General features: G+C 34.4%; 1 protein-coding gene across 1 annotated transcript in view; it reads left to right on the top strand.

The window, feature by feature from the left end:
* The first annotated feature begins 8,033 nt into the window (after positions 1 to 8,033).
* The window catches only part of LOC136037407 (dehydrogenase/reductase SDR family member 12-like), a 44,259-nt gene continuing 38,459 nt past the window's right edge, over positions 8,034 to 13,833 (top strand). The window contains exon 1 of the mRNA XM_065720159.1: positions 8,034 to 8,197. Within this exon, the coding sequence (XP_065576231.1) occupies positions 8,091 to 8,197 (107 nt within the window). The 5' untranslated portion in view covers positions 8,034 to 8,090. The remainder of the gene's footprint in view (positions 8,198 to 13,833) is intronic.

The following is a 13,833-nucleotide window of genomic DNA, read 5'->3' as shown; positions in this document are numbered from 1 at the left end:
TAGCTATCTTCCAAGCTTCTGCAATAATAATAATAATAATTTTAATAATAATAATTACAATAATAATAGTAATAATAATAAGTCTAAAAATAAAAAAAATCAAATAAATTTAAACTAATCAATGTCATAATTCATACTTTAAATACCCATTTTGTATTTTAATCTAAGAAAATTCTTGAGCCGAGTTTTGAAAGTACCAAGCGGATGCCTCGTATGTAGAAAATCTAACGAAAGGTAAAATCCCTATGCAGAACGTAGGTTGTCATTCAAAGCTAATTTTAGGTCATATAGACCTGAACGGTACGACTACTATCGAGTGGACCTCCAAATATATTGGTGCACAGCTGTGAACCATGGCAATTTAGATGATGCTGCTTACTTGATAGGGTACAAAATTGAGCAGACACCAGATAAGCATTAACCCAAAGCGTAGAAAATTTAACAAAAACGTAAAATCCCCATGAGGAACGTAGGTTGTCATTCTAAGTTTAGTTAAGGTCATATAGACCTGAACGGTATGACTACTAACAAGTGGCAGTCCAAATACATTGGTAAACAGCTGTGAACCATGGCTAGTTAGACGGTGCTGCTTAAATGATAGCGTGAAAACTTCAGCAGGCACCAGAGAAGCATTAACCCCAAGCGAAGAAAATCTAACAAAAACATAGAATCCTTATGGAGAACGTAGGGTGTCATTCTAAGTTGAATTAAGGTCATATAGACCGAATTGTATGGCTACTAATAAGTGAACCTCCAAATATATTGGTGCACAGCTGTGAACCATGGCTATCTAGACGAAGCTGCTTCAATGATAGCGTACAAACTTCAGCAGACACCAGAGAAGCATTAACCTAAAGCGTAGAAAATCTAACAAAAACGTAAAATCCCCATGCAGAACGCAGGGTGTCAGTCTAAGTTGAATTAAGGTCATGTAGACCTGAACGGTATGGCTACTAACAAGTGGACCTCCAAATACATTGGTGCACAGCTATGAACCATGGCTATTTGGACGGTGTTGCTTAACTGATAGCGTACAAAATTCAGCAGACACCAGAGAAGCATTAACCCAAAGCGTACCCTCTCCCACACCCATCATTTCCCCAAACACATCCAATCAAAATTTTGAAATTTTCGTTTTGTTCAACGTAATTGAAAGGACCATAAATTATGTGTTTAAAGATGACAACCCCCCCCCCTTACAGCTCTCAGGACAAGGTAAGTTATGCCCTAGGGTATATAAGGTATATATAGATAGGGGATTATATGAACTTCAGAGGGGGCTTGTTAGATTTGTAACCAGAAGTACTAGTTCCCTTTTTAGGCTTAAGATTTAGAGATATCGGAGGGTGGATAAGCACCCTCCCCATACCTCGCATTTTCCCGAAATGCTTCTGACAGAAATTTTGAGATGGTCATTAGTTGTCACAGAAACTTTTAAAGAGGCTCATTCAATTGGAAATTGAAACAGCTAGTGCCCTTTTTATTAATCAAAAGGGATTGGAGGGCAACCAGCCCCCTCCCTACGCCAATCAATTCCAAAATATTTCTAATCAAAATTTGAAATAACTTTTTTGTTTAATGTAGTTGAAAAGTCTCGAAATTATGTCTTTGACCTCCCCCGTACCTTCTCAAAACTAGAACATAATCTGCACTTTATTAAAAAAGAATGGTTGTGGATTGTCGGTTTAATAACCTATACTGATATATCTTCCTTTAAGTTTTAACAATTTTTAATTTATTACAGTTAAAATATTTAAAGTATTTTAAACTTATCATGTTTATTTAAGTCGTACAATAAATATTCGAGTCAAATTCCAAACGAACAAAAATAAACATGAATAAGGCTGACAGCCCCCATGCCTTCTCAAGACCAGAACATAATTTGCTTTTCGCTGAAAACAAAACACATTTTAAATGTTTTCACTTTGTTTTTACTTTACTAAATATATAAAGGGGAAGTCCTCCCCTTTGCAATCCTGTGTCTACGTTCTGAGACCATACTGGCTATGCATGACGCATCAAAACAAGAAAGGAAATAATAAATGAAAAGAGAAAATTAAGTAGGTTAAAAACGAGGATTTCGTCACAGTCAGTCGCCAAGTCGTCCACAGTGCGCAAGTCGTCCAGAAGTCGTCCACAGTCAGTTGTCCACAGTGCTAAAAAAAATAAGAACGAGGAAAAAAAAAAAAAAAAAAAACAACAACAAAATCTAACCTTCTTAAGTGAACTCTACAAGAAGAGAAAAGACACTGAATCAAGCAACAAAAAAACCAACTTGAAATCAATGAAAGAAAAGTTACCAATTAGATTGAATAAGTATCATTTGCCTTGCAACATATTTCGCCTGTCTACAATTTCGGTTTTCATTAGATATGCGGACAGGTTGTCTTAAATTAGACTGGGCGAAAGTATTCATTTTAATATTTTCAAGTCTTTTAATATTAAGTTGTTATAAATTGGGCTTCAGGAAATAATCTCCCGTGTCTCTATATATATATATTTTTAATTTTTTTGTCTCAATTCCCTCTTTAAAAGATTACGGTAGGCCATTTACGGTAGATATTAAAGTTGCGTTTTCAGAAAGAACTAAATGGTCAGGATTTTCGTATATATGCTGGGCCACAGCTAAATCAAAGTTGTCATTTTTACTTTCAAATCTTGGGGACTTGTCTATTGAAATTTTTTGTTCATGCAATCGCTCCCCTAGTTGTTTATGGGTCCTGTCAATATAAAAATTTCCACATGAACAGGGGACTCTGTAGACACCACTACCTAGTATAGGGTCCGTTTTATTCTTTCCCGAGTTGAAAAGATGTTCAACCTTTTGTTCAGTTTTGAAAGAAACAGAGAGATTATGTTTTTTTTTTTAATTTTTCGAGACGTATGGTAATGCAGTGAAATTTTTTTTCTCAATTGCCAGTGAGACTGAACCAAAGGGGACGGGCTCCCTGTTTTCCTGTTTTACCTTTTTTAATCGTCTATCTATTATGTTTTCAATGAGATTGATTGGGTAGCCATTGCAGAATCGAATATGTTTAACGTAATCACGGATTTTCAACAAACACGGATTTTCCTTCCTAAATTTTGTCCTGGCCCTCCTTTGGAAAATCTATCCTCCAAGGTTTTCACACCCAAGGAACTAAGTATTCTATCAAAAGGACCTAAATTTGCATTGGCTCAGACACACGTAAATATATCAGAAATTATTACGAGTGTGGAGTCCGGTATTTTTAGCTCTCATGCTGAAGTTGAAAATCCAGACCTACTAAGAGGAGAAATAAGAGTATTCTTGATTATAAGCCGTCATGGTCGCTTACACCTCAATCAAAGGAAGAAATTCAAATCCTCCGAAATTTAAAAAAAGATAAAAATATAGTAATTACAAGAGCGGACAAAGGAAACACAGTTGTGATTATGGATTCTGCAGTTTATCAAAATAAATATCCTTTTATTGGATAAAAATACTTACAAAGGAATAAAAACTGATCTCACAGATAAATACACCCAGCAGTTGAGAAAAGAATTAGAAATATTAAAAGACAATAGACAAATCACCCCTCAAATGCACAGAAAATTTTACTCCAAACGTTGTTCAGCCCCAAAACTTTATGGTCTACCCAAATCCATAAGAAGAATACTCCGTTACGTCCTATTGTAGCATGTTATAGTTCTCCAGCTACAGGTGTAGGAAGATTTTTGGCTACGATTTTCAAACCTCTTGTAACAACACAGAAATCTTATGTAAAAAATTTCATAAATCTTGTTGAGAAGCTGAAAAATCATAGTATAACAGGAAAAACTATCTTATCTAGTTTTGATGCAGTTTCCATGTACACTTCATGCGATATCCATAAATGTAAACAGGTTTTACAAAGAAAATTAGAGGAAAATTCTGCTTGGTCAGATTATAAAACCTTGGAATTGATACAATTACGACGCTTGTACGTCTTTGCCACAAATTCTCTTTATATTTTATGTTTCAAGAAAAAATTTCCTTTAGGTCAAGGGCCTACCCATGGGCACTGTTTTGTCTCCTTTTCTGGCAAATTTTGACATGCATTTCATAGAATAATCTGCTTTAAATAGTTTCCCCTTAAAACACTCTCTTTGGTTTCGCTTCGTTAATGATATTCTTGCTGTTTGGGAATATGGTCAGGACTCTCTAAGATTTTTGCAACATTGAACTCTTTTGATTCGAAACTTCAATTCACAATAGAACTGGAAGATTCAGGAAAGCTCCCTTTCTTGGATGTTATAATTATAAAAGATACTCCTAGCCTTGAAATTTCTATGTACAGAAAGCCGACCCATTTATGATCGGTATCTAAATTTCTCGTCAAATCACCCTCCTTGTGTAAAAAGAGGGATAGTAGTTTCTTTAATTGACAGGGTTCTAAAAATATGTTCAGAGTAAGCATGTAAAATCCGAGTTAGATTACGTTAAAGATATTCTATTCTGCAATGGCTACCCAATCAATCTCATTGAAAACATAATAGATAAACGATTAAAAAAGGTAAAACAGGAAAAGAGGGAGCCCGTCCCCCTTGATTCAAATTACACTGGCAATTGAGAAAAAAACTTTCACTACATTACCATATGTCTCGAAACTCAGCGACAAACTTGGAAAAATTAAAAAAAAAACATAATCTCTCTGCTTCTTTCAAAACTGAACAAAAAGAAGAACATTTTTTCTACTCGAGAAAGGATAAAATGGACCCTATACTAAGTAGTGGTGTCTACAGAGTCCCGTGTTCATGTGGAAAATTTTACATTGGCAGGACCCATCAACAACTAGGGGAACGATTGCGTGAACACAAAATTTTAATAGATAAGTCCCTGAGATTTGAAAATGAAAATGACAACTTTGATTCAGCTCTGGCACAGCATATATACGAAAATTCCGTCCATTTAGTTCTTTTTGAAGAGGCAACTTTAATATCTACCGTAGATGGCCTACCGCAATCTTTTAAAGAGGCAACTGAGATAGAGAAAACACATAAATTGAAATTTGGCTATAAATAGAGACACGAAATTTGGCTATAAAAATTTGCTTAAGCCTAATTTATACAATTTAATATTAAACACTCTACGAATATTTTCGCCCAGTCTAATTTAAGGCAACCTGTCCGCATATCTAATGGATACCGAAATTGTAGACAGGCAAAATCTGTCGCAAGGCAAAGGATACTTATTCAAACTAATTGGTAACTTCTCTTTCATTGATTTCAAGTTGGGTTTTCTTGTTTGATTCAGTGTCTTTTCTCCTCTGTTAGAGTTCACTTAATGGAAGTTCTTATGCCGAACTGGCCAGACATGACAATAAACTTGAGTGGCTTTGATGTTCTCATTGAAGTAACTCTAATAGCTTCTTTTCTGTAAGTGGATCAGTAGCAACAATTGTATTTATTATTATTGGTGGTGGCTTTATTTGTTTTTAGTTTACTGTTTTTTCTTTTTATCTTTTGCTGAGAACGCCTAGTTTGGATACGGGCAAAATATCCGCATTATTTTAGTCTTTCCTCTCTACTGGCCGTAGTCTCGTTTGAGGTTTTTTTGTGGAGTTTTATCTCTCTTTGTTGTTTATTGAGTTCACTTAAGAAGGTTAGATTTTGTTTTTATTTTTTTCTTTGTTTTTTTCCTCTTTCTTATTTTTTTGAGCACTGAGGACGACTTGGTGGAGGTCTTTGTCGAACTATTTGCTTGATTTTCATTTTCATATTTTGGTACTGGCTGACAAAATCCTCGTTTTTCATCTATTTGGTTTTTCTCTTTTCATTTATTATTTCTTTTCTTGTTTTCATACTCTCGTGTCTGGTGCCCTTTTTAAGAGATAGGAGGCTACCGTCCTTTAAAGCCCATTATTTTTCAAACCTACCCAATCAAATTTTGAGACCGCCATTTTGTTCAGCATAGTAGAAAGGTCCAGCAGCTAAGTCTTTAGGAATATTAGGCCTTTCAAACCACTATATTTATACAATTGGCCAATTATGCTTTAAAATAAATTTTGCTGCAAAATAAATCAGAATGTATTTTGTTTATGGTTGACAATAAGACACCTCAGCAATATATCGAGAATAACTGGGGTATTGAGTTGAAACTTTTGGGATGCTACTCTTACAACTTTGCTCTTGCAATTTAAATAAATAAAAAGAGTGTAAGTGTATCCAGGTTGTCAAAGAGCAGAGATTAAATCTTTTGGGAATGATGTTAAAGTTTTATTTTTCAGGTAAAGTTCCGAAGCTATAAAATTAAATTAAAAAATACGGTTCGTATCAGGATTTAAAATTACTGAAAAAATTTCTCCAACGTACAAATAGCATCCCGAAAAGATACAAAATATTATATTTTCCAAGAAAAATATCATTTCTGTTCGTCAACAAAAAACGAACAGAAATTAATTAAAAAAAAGTAAACATACAAACAAATAGCCGAGGATTGTCAGTTTAATTGACATATACAGACATTTCTTCCTTAAGGTTTTGATAATTTTTCATGTGTAAAATAAGAAAGGTGAAAACATTTCAAACATATTTCGTTTTTAGTAAAGCGCAAATATGTTCTCATTTGAGCATAGGCAAAGGAATTGGGCATAGGCAGGGCATAAGGGTTGTCAGCCATACGTGTGATAATTCTTGCTCGTTTTAAGTTGGACTCGGCTATTTATTGTAATTACTGTTCGTTTTCAGTATTGATAGTGATTTGTGTTGGTTTTACACTTTCAAGACTATTTGACTTTATTTTTTTGCTAATTCTTGGCTTATAGAATAGAGCTCTTTACTTTGCTTCGAAAAACTTGTCTTGAAGGAAAAGCTTTTTTTTATTAATGAAAGGAAAAGACGTTACGGCCAACTGATCACAAGAAAATTCCTTGTAGTGTGCTCCTAATGTCTGTCTGGTCATATTTATCACGTTCTGCCTCCCCGGCCAGATTTTTACTGCAGCAGCCTTGTGTGGTAAGCTTTTCCTAAAGATACAAAAGCTTCTACAAATTAACAAGGAGGATTGTTTTGGATAATAAAACCAACAAACTTATATTTTTGGCTTCGTTCTGGTTTTTTTTTCTGTGGTCCTCGAAGAAATTTCTAGTATTCTTATACTTTCATAATGCTTCACACTCTTTGCATGTTTTCGGAGTCCAAATCTGCCATAGAACAAGGACTGACTGCAAAATGAACAGGAAACCTTTTCACATTTTTTTGATCTGAACTGATCTGTTCTCAGTCTGATCTGATCTGTTTTTGGGCTTCGTCGGCTGTTAACGTGGACGCAGCTCTCTGTTTCGTGATGGAGTGCTTCGAACAGTCTGCAGTACTCATCTGAAAGGCTGATGGACATCAAAATCTTACATAAGGCATCCTGGTCGATTGAATCGAAGGCAGCTCGGAAATCGACAAAGGCGACGAATCCTTTCTGTCGAAACTCTGTGGTTTTCTTGACTACTTGACGGGCTCTGAATATTTGCTTAATGGTTGACCGCTCTGACATAAAACCGATTGTTCTGGTCGTTGGATTTGGCGGATAATGTTTCGAAAACGATCCAAAAGCACCATTGAGAAGAGTTTGCTAGGTACTGAGGGAAGGGCTATTCCCCTGTAATTGGCAGTCACTTCGCCTGCCTTTCCTCTTCCATAAGGGGAGGATGATTCCTCTTCGACAGTCTTTCGGAATGACCTCCATTTCCCATAGAAAAGAAAAGAGAGTCTATAGGCCTTTTTTTTGCGTCAACCAAAGAGACTGTTTGAGCTCAACCACTCGGTGTGGTTGAGCTCAACCGCTGTTTTTGTGTGAAACAGTGACAAACCAGGTTGTCGTGAAGTGTTTTTGCGTGAAACAATTGACTGGCTGAGCTCTGGCTTAACCAGAACTGTCATTGTTTTTAACCGTAGGGTTCTACCATAAAAGAATGAGCATAGCTGGGCCCACATATTTCATCAACTCTGAACTCATAGCGCTTACATCAGAGGTCTTGTTATTCTTCAGCCTATTCATTTCGCTTAATTTTTTTTTGCAGAATCTAGAGATTTTTTTTGGATGACATCTCTGGTATACAACGTTTAATTAACACAACTTGTGAATTGTGAATTCTTTTATGAGGACTTTTGTTTTTGTTTTGGTCAGTTCGATAATTTTATATAAAACAATGTCTTATTATCGAAATGCCGTATGGTTTGCGAAGGGTATCACGGAATATACAAAGTAAGTAAGAACCAAGGTCCCAAATAAGACAAACTGGTTTCAGTTCTAGATTGCCATTTTGGATAATAGACTAGGATCAGGCTAGTTGAATTGGTCTAGAAGACTGAGAGTTAAAGAATTTAGTTTTATTTTCATTAGGATCCACTTGGCCACAACAAAGCTTGACCTTGGGCTTTGAAACAACCCTAATAATTTGAATAGGCTAAAAATAGTCTAGGCCTCCGGGTTTTAAGGTAAGGCCTTTTGAGATTTTGGTTAAGGTTAATTACAGGATAGAAATCAAAAAGGAAAATAAACATACCAATTTAAGCAGGCCTTATTTCTACTCAACGTTCTTTTCAAACATAGCCTAACAGATATAACACAAAGGAAACATTCTGAATACAAGTTTTTGTCTAGGCTATTTTGTCTTTAAAAAAACATTAATTTTGTCTTCTTCATATGTATTTTGTAGATAGAATTGATGTCCTCTTTTTTTATTTTGTTCAGCATTTTTTTTCTTTGTTTTTAGCAGGGCACTTAAATATCAGGGGCATAATTTAGGACATAACTGCCCCTTCAAGGCCTCTATTTGCCCCCCAGACCTAATTTTCCCTCCCAGCTGAAATTTAATTTATTCAAAAATCATATCAAAACTAACTTAAATATGGATAATTCAAGCATCAATAGAAATGAATCACTTTACTTTAGTATATAGTACTATAAAGTATCTTTATAGTACTAAATAGAACTTTCATGACACCAAATGGCCTATTTTTTCATTTTACTATCATTTTCACTTGTTTTGGGAAAACTGGCTCACACTTTGCCCCCCCCCCAGGATTTTGACATAATTATCATCTTATCATCTTACAGGCTGTTGTCTTCTGCTCATGATACTACCAGTTTTGTTCCAAAAGCAATATCTTTCATATAGTACACTAGTGAAAAAGAGCAAGACATTTCCTAAAATTTCTAAGCAATTACAGGAAATAGAGCAAAATCCTAGCAAACATTTTGTAGCATCTTCAAGAAGCCACAGCTTGATATTAAAAGTGGTATCTTCCGCCTATGAATACTTAGGTACTTTTTAAATATAAATTTTCAATTTTAACATGGGATTTTCAAGTTCCATCAGTTCACCTAATCATGGCCTTAACATATTCATTTTGCATTGTTTTAAGGTAAATATTCTGGCAATGTAGGTTCAGTAATTTTGTTAATTAAGTCTTTCTTGTCCCTTTGTTTCACATGGTGGTAGAAGAAAGGCTAGTGTATGGTATTTGTTAATATTAGTATTTGTGAATATATTGTATATTAAGGATGGATCAAGATTCATCAGTAAAATGAATGACACTTTTATGATATGGTGCCAACCTAATATTCTTCATCTAAGTAGAATCTGTTATGTCTGATGCTCAATCCTAATAAAATATACCAATGTATAATAAAAATATAATATCTTAGAAACATATTGAATATTTAACTTAATGAATTTTCTAGGCTATGGCAGAGCTTTTAATAACCAGAAGTTTAAAAATGTATTTCCATAAAAAATTGTCTGGTGAGAAAAAATTGCTGTTATAACAATTATGCAAAATTGAATACAAATTTGCAGATATTCTTAAAAAAAGCCTGAAACCCCCTGAAAACAATACCATAGCAAACAAAATAATATCTTTAGAATCACCATTGTTGAATACCCTAACCAATCAGGAAACTTATTGCCTCATCAAGAAAAAATCACATTTTTCATAGATAGTATTGATGAGTCCTCTTTTTCTTTTTGTTCAGCTTTTTTTCTTTGTCTTTAGCAGGGCACTTAAACATCATAAAACTGAATAAAAAGGGGAAAAATATCTTTTTATATAGACCTATATAGCTTAGAAGAAAGGGAACACTTAACTTGATGTCTTTTCTAAGCTATGTCAGAGCCCTTAGTAGCCAAAAGTTTAAAAATGTATATCCTTAAAAAACTGTCTGGTGAGAAAAAACTGCTGTTATAACAATTATGCAAAATTAAAAACAAATTTGCAGATAATCTTTAAAAAAAAAAGTCTAAAACACCTTGAGAAGAATATCATAGCAAACAAAAAAATATCTTTAGAATCATCATTGTTGAATGCATTAACTAACAGTAAACTTATTTCCCCATCAAGAAAAAATTAAGTTTTTTGTAGATAGAACTGATGTCCTCTTTTTTATTTTGTTAAGCGTTTTCTTTCTTTGTTTTTAGCAGGGCACTTAACTATCAGGGGCATAATTTAGGACATAAATGTCCCTTCAAGGGCTCTATTTGCCCCCCAGATCTGATTTTGCCTCACAGCTGAAATTTAGTTCATTCAAAAATCATGTCAAAACTAACTTAAACATGGATAATTCAAGCACCAATAGAAAGGAATCAGTTTACTGTACTATATAGTACTATAAAGTATCTTTATAGTACTAAATAGTACTTTCATGACACCAAATGGCCTATTTATTCATTTAACTATCATTTTCACTTGTTTTGGCAAAAATTGGCTCACACTTTGCCCCCCCCCCAGGATTTTGAAAAAATTATGCCACTGTTAAACATCATAATTTCCTAAGGGCCTAATTAGAAGCTAATTTGGTAAAGTTACAGAATAGTAGCTCTTCAGAAAATGAGATACTAGAACAAAAAAGAGATGCTTGTAGACTGATAATTTCATGGCCATTTTTATGGGTTTATCCATTTTTGATAATTCATCCCCAGCCCCTCCCTGTAATGGTCTCAAATTGCCATTGGCCATGAAAAAACTGAAATTATATTTGATGGAAATGATTTACTACAGATGAAAATGGGCAAAAACAGAGGAAAGTGATTCATTCATTTTCTATATACTATAAAGTAAGAATTCTATCATATTTTTGTTTTTTTTTGTATTGCCCAGGGTATGTGAGAACATCAGAAGGGGTTGGAATGAATTGTAATAAATGTGAATAAAGCCACAGAAATCAGAAATTTAAGAATATTCTTTGCTTTGTTCTAACATGTCTCCTTTTAGAGACCCAATGTAACTTTACTGCTTCTTTATTTTAATGCTTGACTAATTAGACAAAACTTTTGCCTTGGTAGCTATAGCAGAAGCACCCCAAACCCTGGCGTTATCAAAGGAACAATAATTAGTAGGTCACCTATGGTGATGACTAAAATATATTTGGCATTGATCAGGCCTAATCTGGAGTTAGGCATGTGTGGTGCTAGTCCTCTGAACAAAGGTGACCAGCAGAAGCTAGAATCAGTTCAGAGATGGACTACAAAAGTAAATGACAGAGGCAAATACTTAAACTACTCATCCTGTCTGAAGAAAATGAAACTCCCTACTCTTGTCTACAGATGTAAAAGGGGTGATATAATTGTGATGCAGTAGTCCCTGAATTCTAACTCTCCATTAAATAAGCCATTTCAACTTGACCAATGTGCCAGAACTAGGGGGCATAGTTGGAAACTATGTCAGAAGAGAGCTGCCATTTTACTATGCAATAACTGCTTCACTAACAGAGTAGTGAGTTTGTGAAATTTGCTCACAAACAAGCATTCACTGCCCCCTGTACTGCTGCCTTTTAAAAGAGCCATTGATGGAGAATGGTCATCAAAGCCATGGTGAACTGAATGGGATGCCGTCAAGATATCCAACCATCATCATCACTATTGGGCTCTAAGATATAACTTATTACATTGTCCATAGTTTTAGACTATGATGTAAAGTTAAAAAATTAGCTAAGAACTCACAGAAAACATATGACATTTTACAGTAATATTTATAAATTCAGTTTTTTGAGAATTAGAGTGTTAAAAATTGGTGCTTTTGGGACACATTCCTTTAAATAATTGATTTTTTAAACAAATAGTATTTTTTTTAAACTATTTCTATACCCATTTCTGGTGATGGTAACTTTTTATTTCAACAGTTAAGTTGTCTTTTGGGGTCCCTTTGAGGATTCAAAATGGAGTTTACTTCTGAAGCAATTATTACATTTGGAAAAAGCATATATGATAAAAGACTACCAAGTATACTTGAAGTAAGTGAATAAAACTCCCAGGAAGGAATCCCAAGCCCCAATGATGTATTGGAAGGGTATTTTGAAATATCTATATCCACCTTTTGTAAGTATATACAAGATTCCATAACTGAAATAGGGACATGGTGAACTCAATACTTGATTCTCTATTTATACCCTTTCATAACATAATGATCAATTCACTTGCTAAAGCACCTACCACCATCTCATAACCAAAGGAATATACAAAAGAAAAAAATCCACTAAAAGTGTAAAATTCTTACTTTATAAAATTCAGACAGTTTATATTACTCAGATTATTGTGGTTTCTTCTAACACTGTCCACTTTTTAAAGACATATTAAAGTCATAGTATATTGGTCAATTACACAATTGATGACACATGGAAAAAATGAATTCCAGAATGAGATAACTGGTTTAATATATTAGCTATAACATATGACTAGATTGAACTAATGGAGAAATACATTTTTAGGACTAAATATGGGACCCCAAGGGGGGGGAGTATTTGTATGTAAATTGACATATTATAAGGAAAGAGCAAAAAAGGAAATCAGGTAGTTTTTTCACCTTATCCCTACATCAGTTTGGAACCATTTCTCCTCCAAGAAGCACTGACCTTTGTTGACCTGTAATTATAATTTTGCTTTCTGAAACTAAAACCTTAGCAAATAGCTGTATTGCTTAAAGGAGACATAATGAGTGTGTTTTGAGTCTCATGTCCCTGCTCAATCTTGATTTACAAAGTATTAAAAATTAAAAATCAATTCCTCAAACTTAGGAATATGACTTCAAATTCTGCTGAAATAATAGGAAACCTTTTGTTTAAGAGCTAGCAAAAAAGTGACTGATGGCACAAAATTAAGGTAAATATTTTTTTTGTCTGTACAATATTATAAGCCCTGGAAATCAAGGAAATGTTAGGTATAGTAGTCTGGCACCACCTTCCCAGGCCATTTTTTAAGATCTTTGTTTCATTCCTGGAAAATTTATTTGCCTAGCTCAGCTGCATCCCAAGTTAGCAAGAAGTCCCTCATCTAGACTTTACCATAGTAACTTTTGCCACACATGTGCATACCAGGCTTCACTTTCTCAATTACATTCTAGCATCCTCTACCCTAATAGGTTCAAATATACTCTTAGGCTCTACTCTTGGCATTATGAATTAATTGTTGATTGGAAATGAGTACAACAACTAAAGTAAACCCAAAGTATCAGCAAACATCTTGAGTATTCTATGGCTATGTCTAGTCTCATTAAGGCTAAATAATAAGCTAAATCCTGGTTTGGCCCAAAAACAAGTTAGAGACTCCAAGCTGGCCTATGAACCCTCTGTCATCTCTTCCGTTACCAGTTCCAGGAAATTTCATCAGAGAAGAGGGCAAGGTCTGTCAAAAGCTTTTGTTTTTACTAGTATTTAAACAGGTAAATTTTTCAAATTTTTATGAAGTTTTTAAAATACTCATGTCTGTTTTACAGGGGGAAAGGGGGGGGGGGCTGGTTACCCCTAAATCACTTTTGACATTCCAAATGTGGTCCTTAAATCCTGCAGTACCAAACTAGCTGGACCATTGTCATTGCTTTTTCGGATATTTTTTTGCTCCAGAACAT

Source organism: Artemia franciscana, chromosome 16, assembly GCF_032884065.1.
Source record: "Artemia franciscana chromosome 16, ASM3288406v1, whole genome shotgun sequence".
NCBI lineage: Eukaryota > Metazoa > Arthropoda > Branchiopoda > Anostraca > Artemiidae > Artemia > Artemia franciscana.
Note: the sequence above shows the minus strand (reverse complement) of the source record. Positions and strands in the feature narration are given on the sequence as shown.